This window comes from Podarcis erhardii, assembly GCF_964252035.2.
Source record: "Podarcis erhardii genome assembly, chromosome: 6".
Taxonomy (NCBI): domain Eukaryota; kingdom Metazoa; phylum Chordata; class Lepidosauria; order Squamata; family Lacertidae; genus Podarcis; species Podarcis erhardii.
The window spans coordinates 26704944-26725403 of NC_138510.1; the positions used below are offsets into that span (position 1 = coordinate 26704944).

Here is a 20460-nt window from a genome sequence, read left to right on the forward strand (position 1 = left end):
AACCTATATCCCTTTTGGTTGGCATCCTGCAGTCTTACTTGGGCGTTTCACTTGCAGAGCAAGTCAGGGGTGTTTTCAACCCTGCTAATTTGCTTTAAGAATTTCCTAAATTCCAAAGAGTGAACAGAATTCCAACATGACGGGAGGAGGAAACAAAATATGTCATACCTAGCATGACAGATGAATAAACTCCAGTTTCCGTAGGAGAACTAGGACAGGGATAGCTTAGATTGAATACTGGATACATTCATTTATGACTTTTTCTCCTGAATGCTAAGCAGGTTTAATAGTGACTATGTGATTCCAGGTTGCATGTGGGCAATGTGGTACCATGCAGATTTTGTGGGACAACCACTCCTGTCCATAATCGGTGGGGCTGATGGGAGCTGGAGTCTAACAACATTGGCTACTGTTGCCCAAGTGAGGAACATTCTCAAAGATGACAAGCAGAAGCTTGTGCTATGTAAACCATCCCTTTTCGGTAGGGACTGAAAGGTCCAGGTCTTCTATCAATAACCAGGTCAAGCAAGCATTCATTTCTTCCACACATGCCATGAAACCTAGTGTGGAGCAAAAGCACCTCTGCATGGGTACTGGTGACATCAACTGCTCATGGGCCGGATATGCTGGCCACTATAATCATCTCTCCTTCCGTGGCGACGTATTGTAAAACATAATTTGTTCTAGAAGGGCTGCTGCACCTGCAAATTTCATCCACTTTTGTGAAAAGGGTAGAAGTCATAGCAGTTTTAGATTCCCTATTAAACTGAACTGGGGGGGGGGCAGAGCTTTGTTTTTTAACAGATCTAGATTGTGCTAATACTTTATTATCAGTTTTATTATCAGTTTATGAAAATCTTGTAAGTTCATATTCATATATAAGCATGTGGCAATATCAATGCCAGAAGAGATTTCTTTTTGTTTTAATGCAAAACTCACCTGGAATGGGGGTGGGATTAAAGTAGCCCTTTGCTAATGCTACTAAAAATAAATCTGGATCTTAGTGCACAAAAACTAGAATAGAAAGGCACATAAAACGAGGAAGACTTGTAACTGCAACACTCTTTTTTGCACTTTCAAAGGGAAACCAAAGTGGCAAGGGAGCACCAAACTTTAATGTGCTGCTTATTCAAATATGAAGTTGTCTCCTTCCCCTCTGCGTGATCTTTTATGAACATTAGGTTTTACTGCACAATGCCTCAGGGACCATTAACTGAGATATGAGCACAAATCTTCAGATTAATGTGTGGCATATGACACTACTATCTATATTGTGAAGATTTAAAGCTGTGACTAGGAAAAGTGACCTAAGAAACAATTGCTTATTAAGTTTTTAAAAAAGGCAAGCCATATGTTCCAAGTATACATTTAAGACTCAGAAATCTTTACTATATACCCCCAGGGCAGTGGAAACAATTTAATGCTCCAGAAATTCATTTTATTTTCCCCCTGCAACGAGACAGAAGTAATTAAGACAAAAGTATTTATTCATCTCTTTTCTCCTTAGGTGGTTGTTCGTTTGATGAACACTACAGTAACTGTGGTTATAGTGTGGCTCTGGGGACCAATGGATTTACTTGGGAGCAGATTAATACCTGGGAGAAACCAACAATGGATCCTGCTGTCCCAACTGGTGAGTAAAAAGCATGCTGGGTAAGAAAGCCTCTAAACAAAATTATTTATCTCGGGGTGAGAACTTCCAAAACTGCGATACGGGCTGATGTTGGCTGATACGGACAGGAATAACAAGTCAGCTTGTCATATCATTTTCCAGAATAGTAGACATTACACTTTGACATTATAAGCTAGGACACTTCACACTGGAAGCCATTCTGAGTGTGTTTAGCTTTGGTTGTTACTAGTACTTAGTAACCTTCGTCATTGCCCAGAATATGTTGGCTTTGAATCCCATTTTCCCCACTTTCATGTAGCAATTTGGACTCAAAATGTAAAGGCCAATCACCTGCCTATTGTCAGTCAAATCTTGTAGGAACAATGCTAACTGTTGGTTTTAAAGTCCTATATGGCTTAGGATCAAGGTATCTCAATTGTCTGCCTTCTTTCATATGAACTTGTATGCTGCAGAAGATCTGCTGGAAAGGCATTTTTTTCTTTTTTTGGTCAATGTCTGAGGCACAGTTAATGATGAGACAAAAAGGGGGTTTTCAGTGGCTGCACCCAGGCTTTGGAATTCGTTTTCCCCAGGAGATACATTTAGCCTCCTTCATTATGACTTTTCAACATCAGAGAATTAAACTTAACCTTAGTCTTTAAGAGCTGGCTTTCTGTTTCCTATTTCTTAATAGTTTTATCTAGGTAATTGTAATGGAAGTTTCACCTTTTTGAGTAAAATTGTGGCTTGGTTTTATTGGCTCTTGAAGTGGTTTGCTAGCTTTGCAATGTATGTTTGCGTTACTGTTTTTAATGGTTAATGCAAACTGCTTTGAGTAGATAGGTAAGGTAACAATTGCTTAAATAAAGAACATAAATAAATTGTATTGTGCAACCAGTTAGGTCTTTAGAAAACTCGGTTCACATTTTAGTACAAAACCAAACCTGCATTACATCTGATTACTGTTTTTAATAGTAACATCTGACAGAGTAAAACAAGATTAAAGGTTGATACAATTATCTACATTAGTTTCTACAAAGCACACTCTCAATTTCTGTGTTGCCACAGCAATATTCAATGCATGATAAGTAACAAACTTGTCACTGTTAGACAACATATAAACAATCTAATAAGGATCATTGGCATTAATGAAGGAGATGAAAGTTTTCTAATATAGCTTTCCCCTGGGTCATCATACAGGCTGCGCCAGAGAACATAATGACAAATATTTCCAGGTAGTCTTTGATCTACATATGTGGTGGTTGTAGGGATGATTTCATTAATTTGATTGTATATTGATTTGGCTCTGAGAAACCCAGGTAATTCTCAATCCATTTTTTAGTTCTGAATGTCAACAAACCAGGGACACAATTTCCTAATTTTTGCACTTTCCCCCCATGTACTTAGAAAGATTTGTGTCTGAAATAAATGAATCATAGAATCATAGAGTTGGAAGAGACCACAAGGGCCATCGAGTCCAACCCCCTCTCAAATGTGTAACCTATGTTTGACATGCCTTTGACTTGATTTTGAGAGACAGCCAACTTTAATTTAATTAAATGTGGTGCATATCACCTATTATTTTACTATATTATTTTACTATATTACTTTTCTCTGGCACCCCCTTTTCTGATAGGGCTGCCGTTGACTTTACTGAAGATATTTCTGCTGTAATAAACCAAACTGATGCTCACCACCACAGTGAGAACTGTTCAGCATCCACTAAAGTGACAAAGAATTTCATTCAAGTTGACTTTTGCAAAATGGGGGTTTCCCATTTTAACTGGTGCGAAAGTCATTAATTGTTAATTATATTTCTTTGCTAATACCAGTATTAGGAAACTGGAGTTTATTCATCTGTCATGCTAGGTATGACATATTTTGTTTCCTCCTCCAGTCATGTTGGAATTCTGTTCACAGTATTGCCTTTTGGAGGACAGGAAAAGTTAATTTCTTAAAGGATGTGAGGTTTAAGTGCAGTTTCTTTTTAGAGATTGGTTTGATCTGCAAAACGGTGTGAAATCATGACCTCCCCTGAGCTTTAGAAATGGTAATAATCAAGATGTCCTGTCTTTTAGTTTGCTTTGTTGAAACAGAGAAAGAGAAACTTTCTTGTCACTCCAGTTCTAAATATCTCTGCTGACACAACTGCCTGTGATAGCAGCAAAATGCCACTGCGGATGTCGCTGCTACAATATCACACTTTCTGACATTGTTCTATCATGACTGTTGGCATGCCATATCCAAAGCACTTCTAGCTGCAGAAAGGCTGCCAGATCAGGTTGCAAGGCATACTTGAAGGGAAATTTATACTAGCTGCCTTTTCATTGTTAGTTCATGGGTGCTATATCATGGCTAGATGCTTATATTCTAGCAGTGCTCTCTTGTTTTATGCTATTCTGGAGTGTGCATGTGCAATCATGTTGCTATGTAAGTAATAATTACCTCCCTTAATGAGAGTACCATTAAGGCTGTGCTGATATGCCTTTGACTTGATTTAGACTTGCATTCTTGAGTTCATTCCTATATTCCCTGAAATCCTCCCCATTCCCCACTGTATTTTTTTTTTTAAAGAAACACTCCTCTAAATAAATTACTGTTAATTTTTTTGGCTAATCCCTGTACTCAAGCCTGAGTTTAAGCATGACATATGATTAGTTTCACAGAACTTATTTTCTTTCCCCAGTATCAAGATATCACAATTTCATGCATTGCTACATAATGCCAACCTACTCACTGGTGGACATTAGACAGCTGGTTCATACGATAAGTGATAAATATGATAGCTATGACTGTTGGTGTCTTTTTCAGACTGAGTGTGCTAGTGTACACAGCCTCATAAAAAGTGTTCAAGTGCCTGATTGTGTGTGTGTGTGTGTGTGTGTGTGTGTGTGTCAGAGAGAGTGAGAGAGAAAGAGAGAGAGAGAGATTCAGCCAGTCCTCGGTGGCTTGTAGAGCTGTGTGATTTTTGCATTTTTGAAAGATAGACCCCTCTCCTATTATGTAAGCAAACTAAAGATAAGCATGATGGCAATTGCAATGGGGGGGGGGGTTGCTCCAAAAATGGTTAGAGCAAAATAGCTACCAATAAGAGGAAATTTCCTACCCACTTTTTAAAAAAAATCCAAGGGTTGTAACCAATGAATTTGTCCCATTAGTGTCAGGACTTCCATTTGTACAATAGGAAATCCTATTCCTCTACGCTCCCTGGGGGGCTCCCATGCTTATAGATATAAGATGATAGATCAGGAGTATGTCCTGGATCTAAGTTACCGAACAGTTACTTTCTCTTCAGATCTTCCTCCTTGCCTTTGGGAATATGTACCCTTATGGAACTTTTTAATTTTTTTAAAAAAATGTCAAATATTGGTTCCTGGCAGCTTATACACAATGAACCTTTATGCAGGAAACCAGACATAGATTTATGTTTTCATTTCTCAAAGAAAAAAAATCTATTCTGCAAAGCAATAATGGTTGTAGAGGGTATACATAAAAATGTAGAAATGGCACTGTGTCTGAATTCATATGGTAAATTGTTAAGTGTTATGCCTTTACAACTTTGGCCAAGCTTTTTCTTTTTTCTTTTAAAGTTCTTTATTGATTCCATTTGTCAAGTTAAACCATTAAGTATTTTAAATAGTGTGTAATAAAAGCCCTGCATAGTTCACAGCTAATTTTGCCCATCAGCTGGGCACACTTTTGCTCATCACACATGCTTGAGTATCTTACTACTGCTGACACAAAGGGCAGAAACTTCACATTACAGCCACGGAAACAAACAAGTTGATCACAACTGATCTAGAAAGTGGTTCCATTTCGTTTAATTTTTAATCATTAAATTGACATGTCACCTTTCCCCTAAGAATTATGAAGTGGTGTTAATGGTTACCCCCTCCCCTTACAACAACCCTGTGAGGCTGACAGACACAGGCTGGCCCAAGTTCATCCAGTAAACTATTATGGGTGAGTGGAGATTAGAATTCTGCCTCTCACCCCAGGTCCCAATCTGACACTTTAATCCAGGGTTTCCAAACTTGGGTCTCCAGCTGTTTTTGTCCTACAATTCCCATCATCCCACTGGCCCTGCTAGCTAGGGATCATGAGAGTTGTAGTCCCAAAACAGCTGGAGAACCAAGTTTGGCAAACCCTGTTCTAATCATTACACCACAATGGTTTTCCATGTGATCCAGAACAATGGAATACCAGTTATGCATTTAAACACACACAAGTGAACTGCTTTCTCCTTCAGTTTGGCTCTTCTCGGGCATTATCCTTGTTCTGCCTTTGATTAACGAATGAACTTGTCAGGTATATGCAAAATATGAAATGCAATAAAAATCAATTCTGCCAGGAATCTTCATTCTCATTAGCATAACCCTTCGACTAGTTGTCAATTTAGTAATGAATCTATCTGCATGCCATCCAATATTATATAGCCCTGCTCTAAATAGATTCAAGGGCCATTCAGATATTCTTCCTTGGAAAGCATCTGTTTGGGTGAAGGATAATTGCCTGGCTCACTCCCACGAAATCAAGTTCACACTGATAAGAAACTAGAAAGTTTCTTCTTTTTCACAGGAACTGCGAAAAAATAGCTGTAGTTTTAGTAAATGTTTAATGTAAACATTTAGTACCCAAGGGTACTAAAGGAGCTTGCGGATGTAATCTCCACCTATGATCTTGGAGAATTCTTGGGGAATAGGTGAGGTCCCTGCAGACTGGAGTTGGGAAAATGTGCTCATCTTCAAAAAGTGGGGGAAAGAATATTTTGGCAACTACCAACCAGTGAGCTTGACGTCAATACTAGGAAAGGTCTAAGAATAGATAATTAAACAGTCAGTTGGTGAACAAGAAGAAAATAATGCTGTGATTATTAAGACCCAGAATGGGTTTCTCAAAACAAGCCATGCCAAGGTACTATTAGGTGTATTCGTAGCTGGTTGCCTGGCCCAACCCAAAGACTGCTCACTAATGATTCCTCATCATCCTGGATAAAAGTGACAAGTGGGGTGCCACAGGGTTCTATCCTGGGCACATTGTTGTTCAATACTTTTATAAATGACTTGGAAGAGGGAATTGAGGGAATGCTCATCAAATTTGCAGATGACACCTAACTCAGAGGGGTAACTAGTGCTGCAGAAAACAGAACATAGGTTCAAAATTACCTTAACAGAGTGGAGAACTGGACCCAAACTAACAAAAATGAATTTCAGTAGGGACAATTTCACGCTTAGGCAGGAAGACCCAGCTGCATAAATATAAGATGGGGGGACACCTGGCTTTCCAGTAGCACATGTGAAAAGGATCTTGGGATCTTAGTAGACCACAATCTTAACATGAGTCAACAGTATGATGCAGCAGCAGCAAAAAAATTCAACAGGTAATGTCCAGATCAAGGGAAGTAATAGTACCACTCTTCCTTGGTCAGACCACACCTGGAATATTGTGTCCACAAGTGCAGAGGAGGAACAAGTGTGAAGGAGGGTGGCCGAGATAATAAAGGGTCCGGAAACCAAACCAAGAGGTGTTTGTCAATGGAATGGATGCCCTTGGTAGGCTGTAGACTCTCCTTCCTGGGAGGTTTTTAAGCAGTGGTTGGATGGCCAACTCTAATGGGTGCCATAGTTGAGATTCCTGTATTGCAGTGGGTTGGACTAGATTACGCTTGGTATCCCTTCCAACATTACAATTCTATGATTCTATGCTTTAAAGACATGTTCTTAAGCAGCTGAACCATGGGTGTCATACAGTGTATAATCCAGTTAAATTATGGGCTTTCTGAGTTCCTGTGAGCACCTAAAATCTTTGAAATCCTTGTTCTCAGATATAATGAGCTTGTATCAATGGCTTACAGTGAGGGGTTTTTTTTTAGTCCCAGGACACTTGATGGACACTAATTACTGCATCCCCCCCTTTTTTTATATGTTGAATAAAAAAATATATCAAAAAATCAAGAACAATTTAAACTATTTCTGTTTCCAGCCAGTTTTGGGGGTAGGGGGAGACACTTTGTTTTAGATCATTACAAACAAATGGTTTTTATAATGGGTTTCTCAGGATTGGAAACAAGCAACAACTTAATTAGAAGATTAAGAAGCAAATATTGATTTCCTCTCCACTTACCTTCCTTTTGAATGAATGTTCTATTAATGACATTTGTAAAACTAGTTCTGGGAGGCTAATGGAACTTTAGTTCATTCTCTTGCACTTTGTCCCAGCTGATTTGTGTGAACGTTCAATCATTACCCCTCTGTTCACTGTGAGATACTCACAGCCTTATTTTAAAACATGGACTTACTCAGAAATGGCTCAGTGAAGAAATCCAGGGACTGGGGAGCTGGAAGCTAGAGAAAAAGATAGGTCATGGGACTCTTAGCACATAAAAGGAAGAGGTGTGGGTAATTGATCTCTAACAACTCTCAGCACCCTTAGTAAATTACAATTCCCAGGATTCTTTGTGGACATGTATGACCACCGAAGTAGTAAAAATATGATGCTGATATGACCTTCGATGCTATGTTGCAGCCAAGGGCCAATTACATGTAGGTGGGTTAGTTGGAACTCTTGTAAAAGGGGGTGGTCTTAGAAGAATCTTGTTTGCTTATTTTTGGCACAGCTTTAGAGCTTCTACATTATGCATCAGGTTTAGGTATGGGAGAGAGGTTGGCAAAACATTTGCATGTATTAATTAATTAATTAATTAATTAGTATGCCACCCTTCATCTGAAAATCACAGGGCAATTCACAACGTAAAAATACAAAATGAGAATACAACATACGTAATATAACAAGAACAAGAACAAACCAATAGTCAGGCATTTGTTTTATTGGATTTATTTATTTATTATTCAAGAGCATTTATAACCCACTTAACCATTCAAAAATATCCAGCCTATTGTCTCTGTTTTACCTGATGAAGTAATCCTGTTGTTTCAAGACTCCTGAAGCTATTTGTGTATTTGGTGTCTGCAAGTGTTATATTTTACCTTCAGTCAAACAGGTTGCATTAATGAAAATGAGTAGTGTGTATCTGTAGAAAATTGGCTTCCTCTGCTTTCTCGTAGTGGTGTAAAAAACAAAACAAACCCAACCTTTTTATAGCCCATACTACTGACACATGTGCAATCTACAGAGGATCAATTTAGACTTCGGGGGTGAGGGGGAGTTTGGTGCTGCATACCTAAAAACATGGGAATGTGTTTCCTACTTATTCCTCTTCAGTACTTTGACCTTTAGCAATGCATGGCCTGGGATGCTAACCGGTTTGGTTCCGGGTCCCACAGAATGTGTCTTAGTTCACTCTTCCTGATCCCAATGTGCCCATGGGCCTCTGTTTTCAAAAGCAAGCCTCTATAATGCAACAAATAAAAACGCTCTCTTGTGGACAACCAGACAGAAATAGATTTTTTTACAAGAGAAGTCAAGATGCACTTAGCATTCCAAGTACCCCGGAGAAGACTTGCCAATCACTTTTTATAGCACCAGCAAATCTTCATATTTTATATGTTCAAAGTGTGTCGTAGGCATTAACTAATTAGCTGCAGTGGAGGCCTAAACAGGGCTAACTTGATTGGCGTAATTACTTTGATATCATTTTGTAAGGATGCCCTGTGAATACAAAACCAACACTGCATTTCCTGTTTATGAGCAGTTTTACCAAAATGACCTTCAGTAATGCTGGCTATTAACTTTTCCGTTCCGCTACCACTAGACTTTAAAAAAAAAAAATACTAACAATCTGCTCAGTGCAGTACACAGTGCAGAAGTGGCATAGTCACTATCTACAAAACTTACTGTGGATATCTTAATGCCATTATGCAAATCTATGGTACAATCACAGTTGGAATACTGTTGGTACAGTTGTGGAATTGGAAAAGGTTTAGAAAAGGGCAAGTGGAATAATCAAGGGATTGGAGCAACCCCCCTATGAGAAAATGCTTTAATTTAGAGAAAAGCTAAGAGGTGACAGGTTAGAAGTTTGTAGAATTATGCACTGTGTGGAGGAAGTAGATAGAGAAAAGTTTCTCTCATAACACTAGAACTCAAATGCATCCAAATGAAGCTGCATTTTGGAAGATTCAGGGCAAAAATAAAGAAAGTTATTTCCACATCCACTTTTAAATGCATGATTGAATTGTGTTTTTCTGTTTTCATTTTTCCAAATATGTGTCAATTATCTGCTTAAGCACCTAGATTGTTTGGAAGCTGAACCATTTATGATTAACCAAAAATCACTTCTCCCCATCTGAATTGACATGGATCCTGTGATGATCATCTGAAGTCCTTCTTTGTGTTTTCCCCTCCATGAGAGGTCCAGAGGGTGGCAACATGAGAATGGGCCTTTTCTGTGGTGACTCCCCATTTGTAGAATGCTCTCCCTAGGGAGGCTTGCCTGATGCCCTCATTACATATATTTTGGTGCCAGACGAAAATGTTCATCTATAATCAGGCCTTTCGCTGATTAAACAATGTGCTTGTGTTTGTTTTATTTTGTATTTTCATCATGTCTTTTTATGCTATGTTCAGATAAGGACAGTATAGAAATTCAATAAATAAAACAGTGGCAATAATAATGTGAACAGACAAAAGACATCTCTCCCTAGTAGACCTAGATCTTGAGTTGACCATATCCTGGGGTTGAGTATAAATACAAAGCCACCTTGCCCCAGCCATCAACATCCAGCCTTGGAACTTGTAGGGCCTGATATGGTTAACATTAAGAAAAGGGAAATATGTCATTTCTGTGCAATAATATCAAATTACAGCCGTGTTTTATGTAATTGCTTTGTCTGTCTTACTCTCACAGTTGCAAAATGTTGATATTATGCATAGACTGCAGCTTCCAGCATGTGTTAGGGTTGCAAGGTGTCTGGCAATTCACAACTAATGCTTATTGCACTGTTATAATTGTGCAACTGTTATAATTATGCTATATGCATATTAACAGGGTCAGTTAGACTCCATATGCCATTTGTTTAAGTTTTTCTGCTTAGAACAGTAAGGTATTGTTAACATTCAACTATATTGATCTGCTGGTAAGTAGTGCACACTGAAACCAAATCCAAATGCAGATGAATGCATGGGAGAATACATGGCTATCCACCTCAGCCTGGCAGGATACAGTGTGACAGGTCAAGCTGAGGAACAAACTAGGAGACATTCCACACCAAGCAGGGAAATGGCCCAGAAGTGAAGTGGGGCCATATGTGACTTATTCTGTAACATGTGGGCCAGACTCAGGGAGTGCAGCAGCAGGCCGTAGACCCATAAAGCAGCCTGTGTCGTGGAACTGGCTCTCCTGGATCACATCATTCTCAAGTTCAGGAGGGTTGTAATCAACCAACTCTCTTGTCTCTCTTAGTAGTTACTTTCTTTGAACAACAATCCTAGTGGTAAGCAGAGCAGGGAAACTAGTGCCTGGCTTTGAGGCAGTGGCGTAGCTAGCTGCTCGGGCACCCAGGGTGGCGCATATGCCCTGCATCTGGGGGCGGGGGAAGCCGGGGCAGAGCATGCTGCGCAGAACTTCCACAGAGTCCGCAAGCCCCACGTTGCCATTTTGGGCAGTGCAGAGCCTGCAGGTGCCCGAGCCCCAGGAGAGATGTGTGGCTCGGGCGTGCTGCAGGCCAGGCCCTGTGGTCATCCCCCTCAGTGATGACACCCAGGGCAGCCTGCACCCACCGCACCCCCCTTCCTACGCCACTGTTTTGAGGATCTTGATTTGAGCACCATGATAGCAGGCACCCTTGAATTGACCTCATGAGGCTCATAATTCACCACTTTCTGAAGAAGCAAGGGCAGCCTATTATGGGATTTTTACCTCCAGTGGTCTGTTTCATTGATTTGCATATCTGGCACAGTCTGTCACCTTGTAACAGTGTCCACATTAAACCAGAATGGGATGGAGTTCTTTCCATACTCGATAAATTTTTAGTACAGTATACAGCCCTGAAAAACGGTGTGTTTCAAATCAAACAGCTTGTGCATCTCTGAGACATTACATTTATCTTTGTCTTTTTGATCAGGCTGCATTGGTTGTCAACAGCTGTTAGAAATAGCATTTTTATTATTATTATTCCAGAAGCAATGCGATAAAATTATTACTATATTTTTGACTCATACCTGGATGCATTAATTTTTGCTTACAAGGAAGTATGCAGACTTGTTAAAGGAACAGCTTTAGAATCTGACTGTGTGCACATCATGAATTATTATTATATGTTCTCATCTAAGCCTAGGGAGCATGAATGGTGGTGAAGGCATTTTCGTTGTGTTTCCAGAAATTACTTAGGATGTACAAATAAACAGATTACTGTACAAGTTAGCATTGAGAGAGCAACATCAATTGCATCAAGTATTGCAAATGTAGGTCTGGAATTCCCCTGAAATTTAAGGCTCATGTATTTATTGCTTAGTAACAAGGCTTGGGCTACTTTCACCCTGTTTGGGGATTCGCCTGACTTGGAAGGAGCCATTTGGGATGAACACACAATAGAAATGTGGTTTCAGAGGAATTGGGATGAAATGTTTTGAACAGAGATTTTTTGGGGTGTGGGGGTGTGGGAGGTGCTTACAATGGCCGTGGTGTTGGTGGATTCCTTTTCAATTTTTTAAACTGTTTTAAAAAATGTTTTGATGGCAGAAGTTCTTTCCCACCCACCCCGTTTTTTTTGCTTAACTTCTGCTGCTACCATGTTTTCCTTCACAAATGCCCTTTGAATAGTGATAGAGGATCAGAAGCCGAAGTAGGATTTTTCAAATAGGAAAAAGTAAAATAAGTGGAAGCTTGCACCCATTTCATGATAAAGCACCTCTGTGACAAAGCAGTGAGAAACTACAACCCCCCCTACCCTCCCAAGAAAACTATTAAAGCTGTCATCCCAAGTTTGAAATTGCAAAAAATTCTCCATCTGATCCTATTAACTGGTCTAAAGTATAAATCTCATCACAGAAAGCTAAATTTGTGATAGTTGTTTATAATTTTTTTATTGGAATGTTGTAAATTAGATGTTCAGGATCTTAGAGATGAATGAAATAGAGCAGTGGCGGCCAATTAATAAAGTACTGCAATGCTTTAGTAGCTATATGTGTTTCATTAGATTTAAAATTGAGCTTGATTCAACAAAAAATGATGTTTCAGGTAGCTTAGACTCCACAGCACCTTTTTGAGAAGGAGTTGGCTATTTTACATAGAAGCTGGCGGTGTAACATTGGCAACACTCCTTTGAAGCATATGATTTAGGCGTTATGATTTTGGTCCTGTGCAGTGTTAGAAACTGAGATATGAAAGCTAGGAGCTAAATGGCACCTCAAACCTAGGTTATGGGCACAACAACAGAATGTCTAGCACTTTTTTAAAAAAATGACAAGAATACAAAGCTGAAAGTGAATGAACTCCAGCTAAAATATTATGTTCATTTTTTCACATGGTCTAGTCCTTCCCCTGCCCTCCCCCCTAATATTTTAAAGAAGGTTTATTCTCCAGTTTTCAGATAGTAGCTAGAAGTGGGGAAGCAGAAAAGGGTCCTCATTTCCTTCCACACTGCAGTTTTAAGCAGAAATCTTAGGTGCAGTACTGCGCCCAGAGCTCAGAAACTGCTTACGCTAATGAAATTCCCTGTTGCAAAATGCGCCTAGAACAATGGGAGTTTTGAACACTGGTCCTATGGTGTATTCTTCCTGATTAGATATTATTATCTGCATTGACTTAGTTTTGTAGAAATTCTTACTATTCGCACATGTTCACACACCCTTAAATTATATTTCTGTGCTGCGGAGACTAATGGATGTACAACAAAAGTGGACTTTGCAAGCATTTATGAGACTCAAATTGCCTAGTGGAAAGGACAAACATTAGACTTTTCCATGTTCCATACCCTTATAATCAATCTTGTTTAGATACCAATTTGACATATGGACAACTTATATTAACATATGTGTTTAAATTAGAATTGATATAATTTTCTTTTAATGTCAGCTGCTGCTGTGTTTACCATTTTTTCCTTTTCTTTTGATATAGTTGTAAATAGCTGTTACAGTTAATATAGTGGAAAATAAAAATTCAAGAAGAAGAAATTGTCACCCCAATTGGCTACCTGTGGAGTTTGTGAATCAGGCCAGCTCTCTCTCTTTTTTCTCTGCACACCAGCCACTTTTGGCAAGTACAAGCTACAGAAGCATTTATTCCTCTCTCTGTGGGTAATTGAGTCTTGGCCCATTGGCAGGTAGATGACGAGATCAAGGTTATTGCAGTTTTGGACTGGAGTCAGGGTGGAACACTGCATCAGAGAATCATAGGCAGAGCCCAGGTCTACAGCAGTGTAGGATAAGGATTGAGAACCTGTTTCTGTTCAGACGATGTTTGATCACAACTCCCATGATGCCTGGTCACTGGCAATGCTGGAGTTTGGGTTCAATGGTTGCCATCCTTGGAATATTCTTCTAATTACAGGGACTTCCGGGTTAGCGCCATCGCCTAATGGCGGATTCCCTCCGAGCTCCAGAGGGAATCAGCTCAGTGGGAGACGGGTCCTGCCGCGGTGGCGATGCGGGGACCCTTAGAAACCACAGGCGCGGAAGCCTGTGGACCTGGTGACTCGGCGGGCACCATTTGCGCCATCCCCAACCCGAGAAGGAGCCTTTTTAAAGGCTTCGGAACGGGGGACGGGGAGAGGCGCGGTGCTGAGAGTTGACTGCTACTCCTACTGAGGGAAGCTGCATGCCATGGTCGGAGAGTGCTGACTTCTTTCTTTGAACATTCGGACTCAAAGTAAAAGCCCGTGAGTAATACGGAAATTGGATCTATAAAAGAAAGATTTTTTTTGAATTTGGTATGATCGTGGAAGATGCAAAGAGGAAGTCCGTCTCCCCGCCTTGTAAACAACTTGAAGCAAGGACTAAATAATTAAGGTCGAGAGAATATCTCCTTTTTATTGGATAAAACTATTAATTACACGGATTGATACTATAAGTAATTGTGCTGGAGGATAAGAGCTAACTTTGAGAGCTAAAGTCCCCCCCCCCGAGACCCGTGAGTGATCCGCGAGAGGAGCCTGCTGAGGAGACATAGAAGATTTTGACAGCTGTCAAATTAGCTGTCAAAGTGGGAAAAAATAAAGAACTTTGTTTCTGATGTTTTTGCTGGTTACATTAGCTACAATATAGTGATAAATTGTTGAAAATAAAGAAGAATTGAAACAAGTTAACTTGACTTTTGGGCTGGAAGTGTAAGGAATACTTAATAACCAGAATCCCTCTAGAGGGGCTTCAGGGACACTACAAGAATGGAAATAGGTCGGAAAATACTAGCTGACCTGGATGAGGTTGCTTTTCTCGTGAGAAAATTGGTAGAGCAAAGTTATGTTTTGTCTACAGTCCAGGCAGCTGAACAAGAAAAGAAACTTGAGAAATTTGAGGAAGTGGAGAAAGAGATATTTGTTGAACAGGAGCAGCAGGAAGGAGGGGCTGAAATGCTGCAGAAGGCAAAGGAGAGCCGGAGGCCTGCCAAGATGGATATAAAAGAAAAAAAGGACTGGATGATGAAAATTTGGTTTGAATTGAAGAAGGAGGAATGGAAAGATCTCCCTTTGTGGAGATCTGAAGATTTTGGGACATTTGGACCTAAAAGGATCAAGAAACAAGCTCTGAGCTCCACCTTTAAATATGGAGGCCCGGCTGGAAGGAACATGGACACTTTTGGGACAGAGCCCTTCCGAGATTTGGTGGTTAACACAAAGGACTATCAAAAAAACCGGCAGATAGGAACTGAGGGAGAATTAAGAGCCTCTGACGTGAGGAATCCAGGCTGATAGCAGATGGACTAATGGACAATGGTCTACGGATTGAAACCGGGAAAGGGAGGGTGGGGTTTGGGAATCCGAAGGGTGTACAAAAATATTCTGATTCTTTCTATTATTATTTGTTGCTTTGTTATTAATATAAAAATGGGGAATTCGTGGAAGGGAAATTGGGTCGATCTTAGAAAAAGTCTTTAAGCATAATGATCACATAAGTTAAAATATGATATATAAATTAAATTAAGTATAATAACAAACTAGGGTTAAAAATTAGGGATAAGAACTTGTTGAACAAATATTTGGACATGGAACACAAGAAGGGGAGGCGAGGGGAAGTCATAGAAAAAAGTTATTGAAAATTAGGATTGTAAATGTTGAATGCTTTTTAATTCTGTCTTGTCTCTTTTGTTCTTTCTTTTTTCCTTTTTCCCCCCTTGGAAAGTTGTTTTTGGTTTCTGTGTATTATTTGAAACTACAATAAATATCATTTTTTAAAAAAAAGGAATATTCTTCTAATTACAGTGGTACCTCAGGTTAAGTACTTAATTCATTCCGGAGGTCCGTACTTAACCTGAAACTTTAGCCAATGGGGCCTCCTGCTGCTGCCGCGCTGCCGGAGCACGATTTCTGTTCTCATCCTGAAGCAAAGTTCTTAACCTGAAGCACTATTTCTGGGTTAGCAGAGTCTGGTAACCTGAAGCGTATGTAACCTGAAGCATATGTAACCTGAGGTACCACTGTATTATGCTTGAATCAACCCAGAAATTTTTGGAAACTGTAGATAAGAAGGCATGTAGTTGGCATGTGAGAACAGAATACTGGACTAGATGGGTCTTTGGTCTGATCCACAGTGTGTAGCATTTCTTTCAATATATTTGCTTCCAACTATCCCACATTCATTAAAATTTCTAGATAGATACCCTACAGACAGGTGAGATATGTCCAGACCTTCAAATGAACATATGGAAGTCAGAAGCAGATCAGTTCATTCCCTGTCCCACATGCATTCACTAAATATATGAAATGACTAGACCAGGGACAGGGAACCTTTGTGTTCTTCAAATGTTGTTGGGCTGCAACTCCTTATCAGCCCCAACCAGCATTGCCAATGGTGAGGAATGATGGAAACTGTTGTCCAACATCTTCTGGAGGGCCAGAGGTTCATCACCCCTGACCTGAAGGCAGAGTCTGTTGGAACGCAAGAAGTTCAAGCAAAGAATCCAGAAACAAATGTGTAAATGAAGAGCTGAAAAGAAGACAAGTAGGCAGATACAAAAAGGTTGGCATGCTGGGACGGCATCAGGATAACAGAGAGTTAAGGATATCTAGATAGCAGCCAGGCAGCCACACATACAAGACCAGAATTTGACTATTTCTCAAACCAAGACCCAGGGCTGAACACAAAGTATAGCCAATATAAGAGGAACCAGTGGGCTGCTGGGGAGATTTCCTCATGCCTGGGAGAATAATGCAGCTTCTTTCCCTTCTACCTTGCAGCCCTTAGTAGGCTTATCACAAGTGGTACCAGGGAACTGACTAGAAAACTCCTAGTTTGAATCCTGAATTAACTTGTTATTTTAGGACTACTCCGTTGTACACATGCACAGTTTAAAGGTTGGGGAAATGATAGATTTGGTATTTTAAAAGGGAGTTTAAATATCTGCTAAGTGCTCCTGAGTATATAACTGCAAAATACCTGGTTATCAATCACTGATTAAAACCACTCTTTTCGTAATAAGAGGACCCTTTCACTATTCAGTTCATGTTTTCTTTCTGGGGAAGCATCCTCTTACTGTATATTCCTCCCTTCCCCACCAGGTGGGGGAAAAAAATTGGCAAGGTCAGTTCATGTCCAGCATATATTCCAGAAGCACTTTTGTACAGAAATCATACATCTCCCACAGAGTTGCAGAGACACTTCATCAGTTGCCCACAGATACCATCTCCCTAAAAATGCGGAGGGGAGAAAGAAGTGTGTTGCGAAAGTGAGACTCCCAGGGAGGCTTTTAATGGCCCAGAATGAATTGTTCTCCTCGGGGGTCCATAAAATCACTACACCCTGGCTGTGTTAAATGGTACACTTGAGCTATTTTCAGTCTGCTCCCCCCCTCCTGCTCAGTGAAAGCAATCAAGAAGTGAGCGCTCCTGGCTGTGATTGTTGGCACCTTCCCATTATCACCATTATCAGGCTGGTAGCAGCATCAAGGACTCAGGGATGTGACCTGGCAGGGAAGGAGAGATAGGAAGAGAATATATCTGGGTGTGTGTGTTTTTTAGCAAGTCCTGGATTGCCCAGTATCTTCTTTTGAAGCATCCCATAATGGTCATCTTCGGAACTAGCACCTTCCTATCAGTCCAGCAGAGGTTTATTTGCCATTAAAAGCAGGCGTATATTAGGCAAGACACTCTGGGGCTGCAAAAGTCTTGTAGGTGATTGGCTTAGTGAAGCCAGATGGGCGGGGTATAAATAATAAAATTATCATTATTATTATCATCATCATTTACCTTAAGGCAGAGCTTTTTTAAAAAAAAAAAAAAAATCCCCGTTGTTTCAGAGGAGAACCAGTAGTGGTATGCAAGCTGTCTTGCAGGAAGTTTGTAATCTGTTGCTGACCTTGTGAGTGAGAAGACCCTGCTAATCTAGGGATCCTTGGATCTCAACTGGGAAAGCCTTATTTATTTATTTCATAAAATTTATATACCGCTGGATTGCAGGAAGAACCTCAAAGCGGTTTGCAATTTGAGGATGCAATAGTAGGCAATTCCATTGTTCGCAAGAGGGGAAAACATGTTTGACTTTAAAACAAAGAAACAAACACACACAGGTTTACTCAGCACTTCACTCAGGTTATTTCTGTCAGGAGCTCGTCTACACTTGAGTAGGACCTTGGCAGAGACACATGCCCGACTGGCATGTTCTCTCCCTCCTCGTCGATCGTTCAGGAGCTTCAAAAGCTTTCCTCAGCCCGAACATCACAGCGACCGATGCCAACAGACACTGGCACACTCAGGGATCTGCAGAATCTGCGTAGTTCGTGTGGCATACCTCAGCAACTCAGCATTTTGGCTAGTCTACTTTATTTACATATAAACACACATAGAGCACTGCAACATGGCTCCCTCTCTCTCTAGCATCAGACAGCAAAGAGAAAAGAACAAAGGACAATAGTCCTACTTGACGGAACACAGTAACACAAACATCCTGTTTCCGTCACTTCCCACTCTGTGGAGTCAAAACATACACCGTCATGTGATAGACAACAATCCCATGACTGCAATCACAGAGCAGGAATTCTAACAATTTCTCAGGTGTCTGATGACACCATAAACTCCAGTCAGACAATGTTTCTTCCACCTCTCATGGAAACAGACCAAACCCAGCAAAAAACCCAAACCGAATGGAAACAAAAATGAAGTGGAACAGGATTGATGTGCTACGGTATGTCATTTTTTATAAAGTGGGTGTGTAGGTGCAATAACTCAACTTGTATGGAAGTGAATTTATAGAATAACTGTTAACAGGGGAAAGTTGGCATGTGGGAACTTGCTTTCTTGCCTTGCTCCAATTGTGCATGTTGCCCATGATCCATGCCTACTGTGAGATCTGGACAGTGGCGTAGCGTGGGTTGTCAGCACCCGGGGCAAGGCAAGTAATTTGCACCCCCTAACCCGTGGATTTGCGCCCCCTAACCCGTGGATTTGCGCCCCCTAACGCTAACCCCCAGATGTTGCGCCCGGTGTGACCGGCCCCCCCTGCACCCCCCACGCTACGCCACTGGATCTGGAGCAGAAGCTGTGCAAGGCATTGCTGGAGCTGACATGAAGAAGAAGAAGAAGAAGAAGAAGAAGAAGAAGAAGAAGAAGAAGAAGAAGAAGGAGAAGGAGAAGGAGAGGAGGAGGAGGAGGAGGAGGAGGAGGAGGAGGAGGAGGAGGAGGAATTTGGATTTGATATCCCGCTTTATCACTACCCGAAGGAGTCTCAAAGCGGCTAACATTGTCCTTTCCCTTCCTCCCCCCACAACAAACACTCTATGAGGTGTGTGGGGCTGAGAGACTTCAAAGAAGTGTGACTAGCCTAAGGTCACCCAGCATTTGCATGTGGAGGAGCGGAGTTGCGAACCCAGTTCCCCAGACTACGAGTCTACCGCTCTCGACCACTACACCACACTGGCTCTCTGAGGGCTCTTGGCTGAACCAGGGAGGAAACTTAAAAGACTGATATCCTCACTGCCAGCTCCTCTTTTTTCGTGATTCTGTCATGGTTTACCTCTGGATCTTCTCTCCCCTCATAAGAAAAACCCTGCTGGATTAAGTCTGTGACTAACACACAAGCAGGACCTGAATGCAACAGTGTTCTTCTGACTTGTGATTCCCAGCAAAAGGTAAAGGACCCCTGGACAGTTAGGTCCAGTGAAAGGCAACTATGGGGTTGCGCCACTCATCTCGCTTTGCAGGCCGAGGGAGGAGGCATTTGTCCACAGACAGCTTTCTGGGTCATGTGGCCAGCATGACTGTACTGCTTCTGGTGTAATGGAACATCGTGACGGAAACCAGAGCACATGAAAATGCCATTTACCTTCCCGCCACAGTGGTACCTATTTATCTACTTGCACTAGTGTGATTTCGAACTGCTAGGTTGGCAGGAGTTGGGACAGAGCAACGGGAGCTCACCCCATCGCAGGGATTAAAACCACCAACCTTCTGATCAGCAAGCCCAAGAGGCTCACTCGTTTAGACCACAGTGCCACCCTGGTACTCAACACATATACCTCCAACAGTGGAGGTACAACAGAGACATCATGGCTGGCAAAGATCAATAGCCTTATACTCCACAAATTTGTCTAATCCTCTTTTTAAAGCCATCCACATTGGGGGCCATCACTACATACATGTCATAGGAGCAAATCCCATGTTTATGCACTATGTAAGAAGTACTCCTTTTCGTCTGTACTGAATCTTTCAATAGTCAGCTTCACTTTATTTCCTTGACTTAGTTCTAGTCTTGTGAGAGAATGGGGGGGGGGACAACAACTATTCACTTTTTTGTCACAATGC

General features: G+C 41.0%; 1 protein-coding gene across 17 annotated transcripts in view; it reads left to right on the plus strand.

Moving 5' to 3' along the window:
- The window catches only part of PTPRT (protein tyrosine phosphatase receptor type T), a 621336-nt gene that overhangs the window by 183748 nt on the left and 417128 nt on the right, over window positions 1-20460 (plus strand). For all 17 annotated transcript variants that reach the window (XM_081867470.1, XM_081867484.1, XM_081867480.1 and 14 more), the window contains exon 2: window positions 1508-1633. In XM_081867470.1, coding sequence (XP_081723596.1) covers window positions 1508-1633 — 126 coding nt within the window. The remainder of the gene's footprint in view (window positions 1-1507; window positions 1634-20460) is intronic.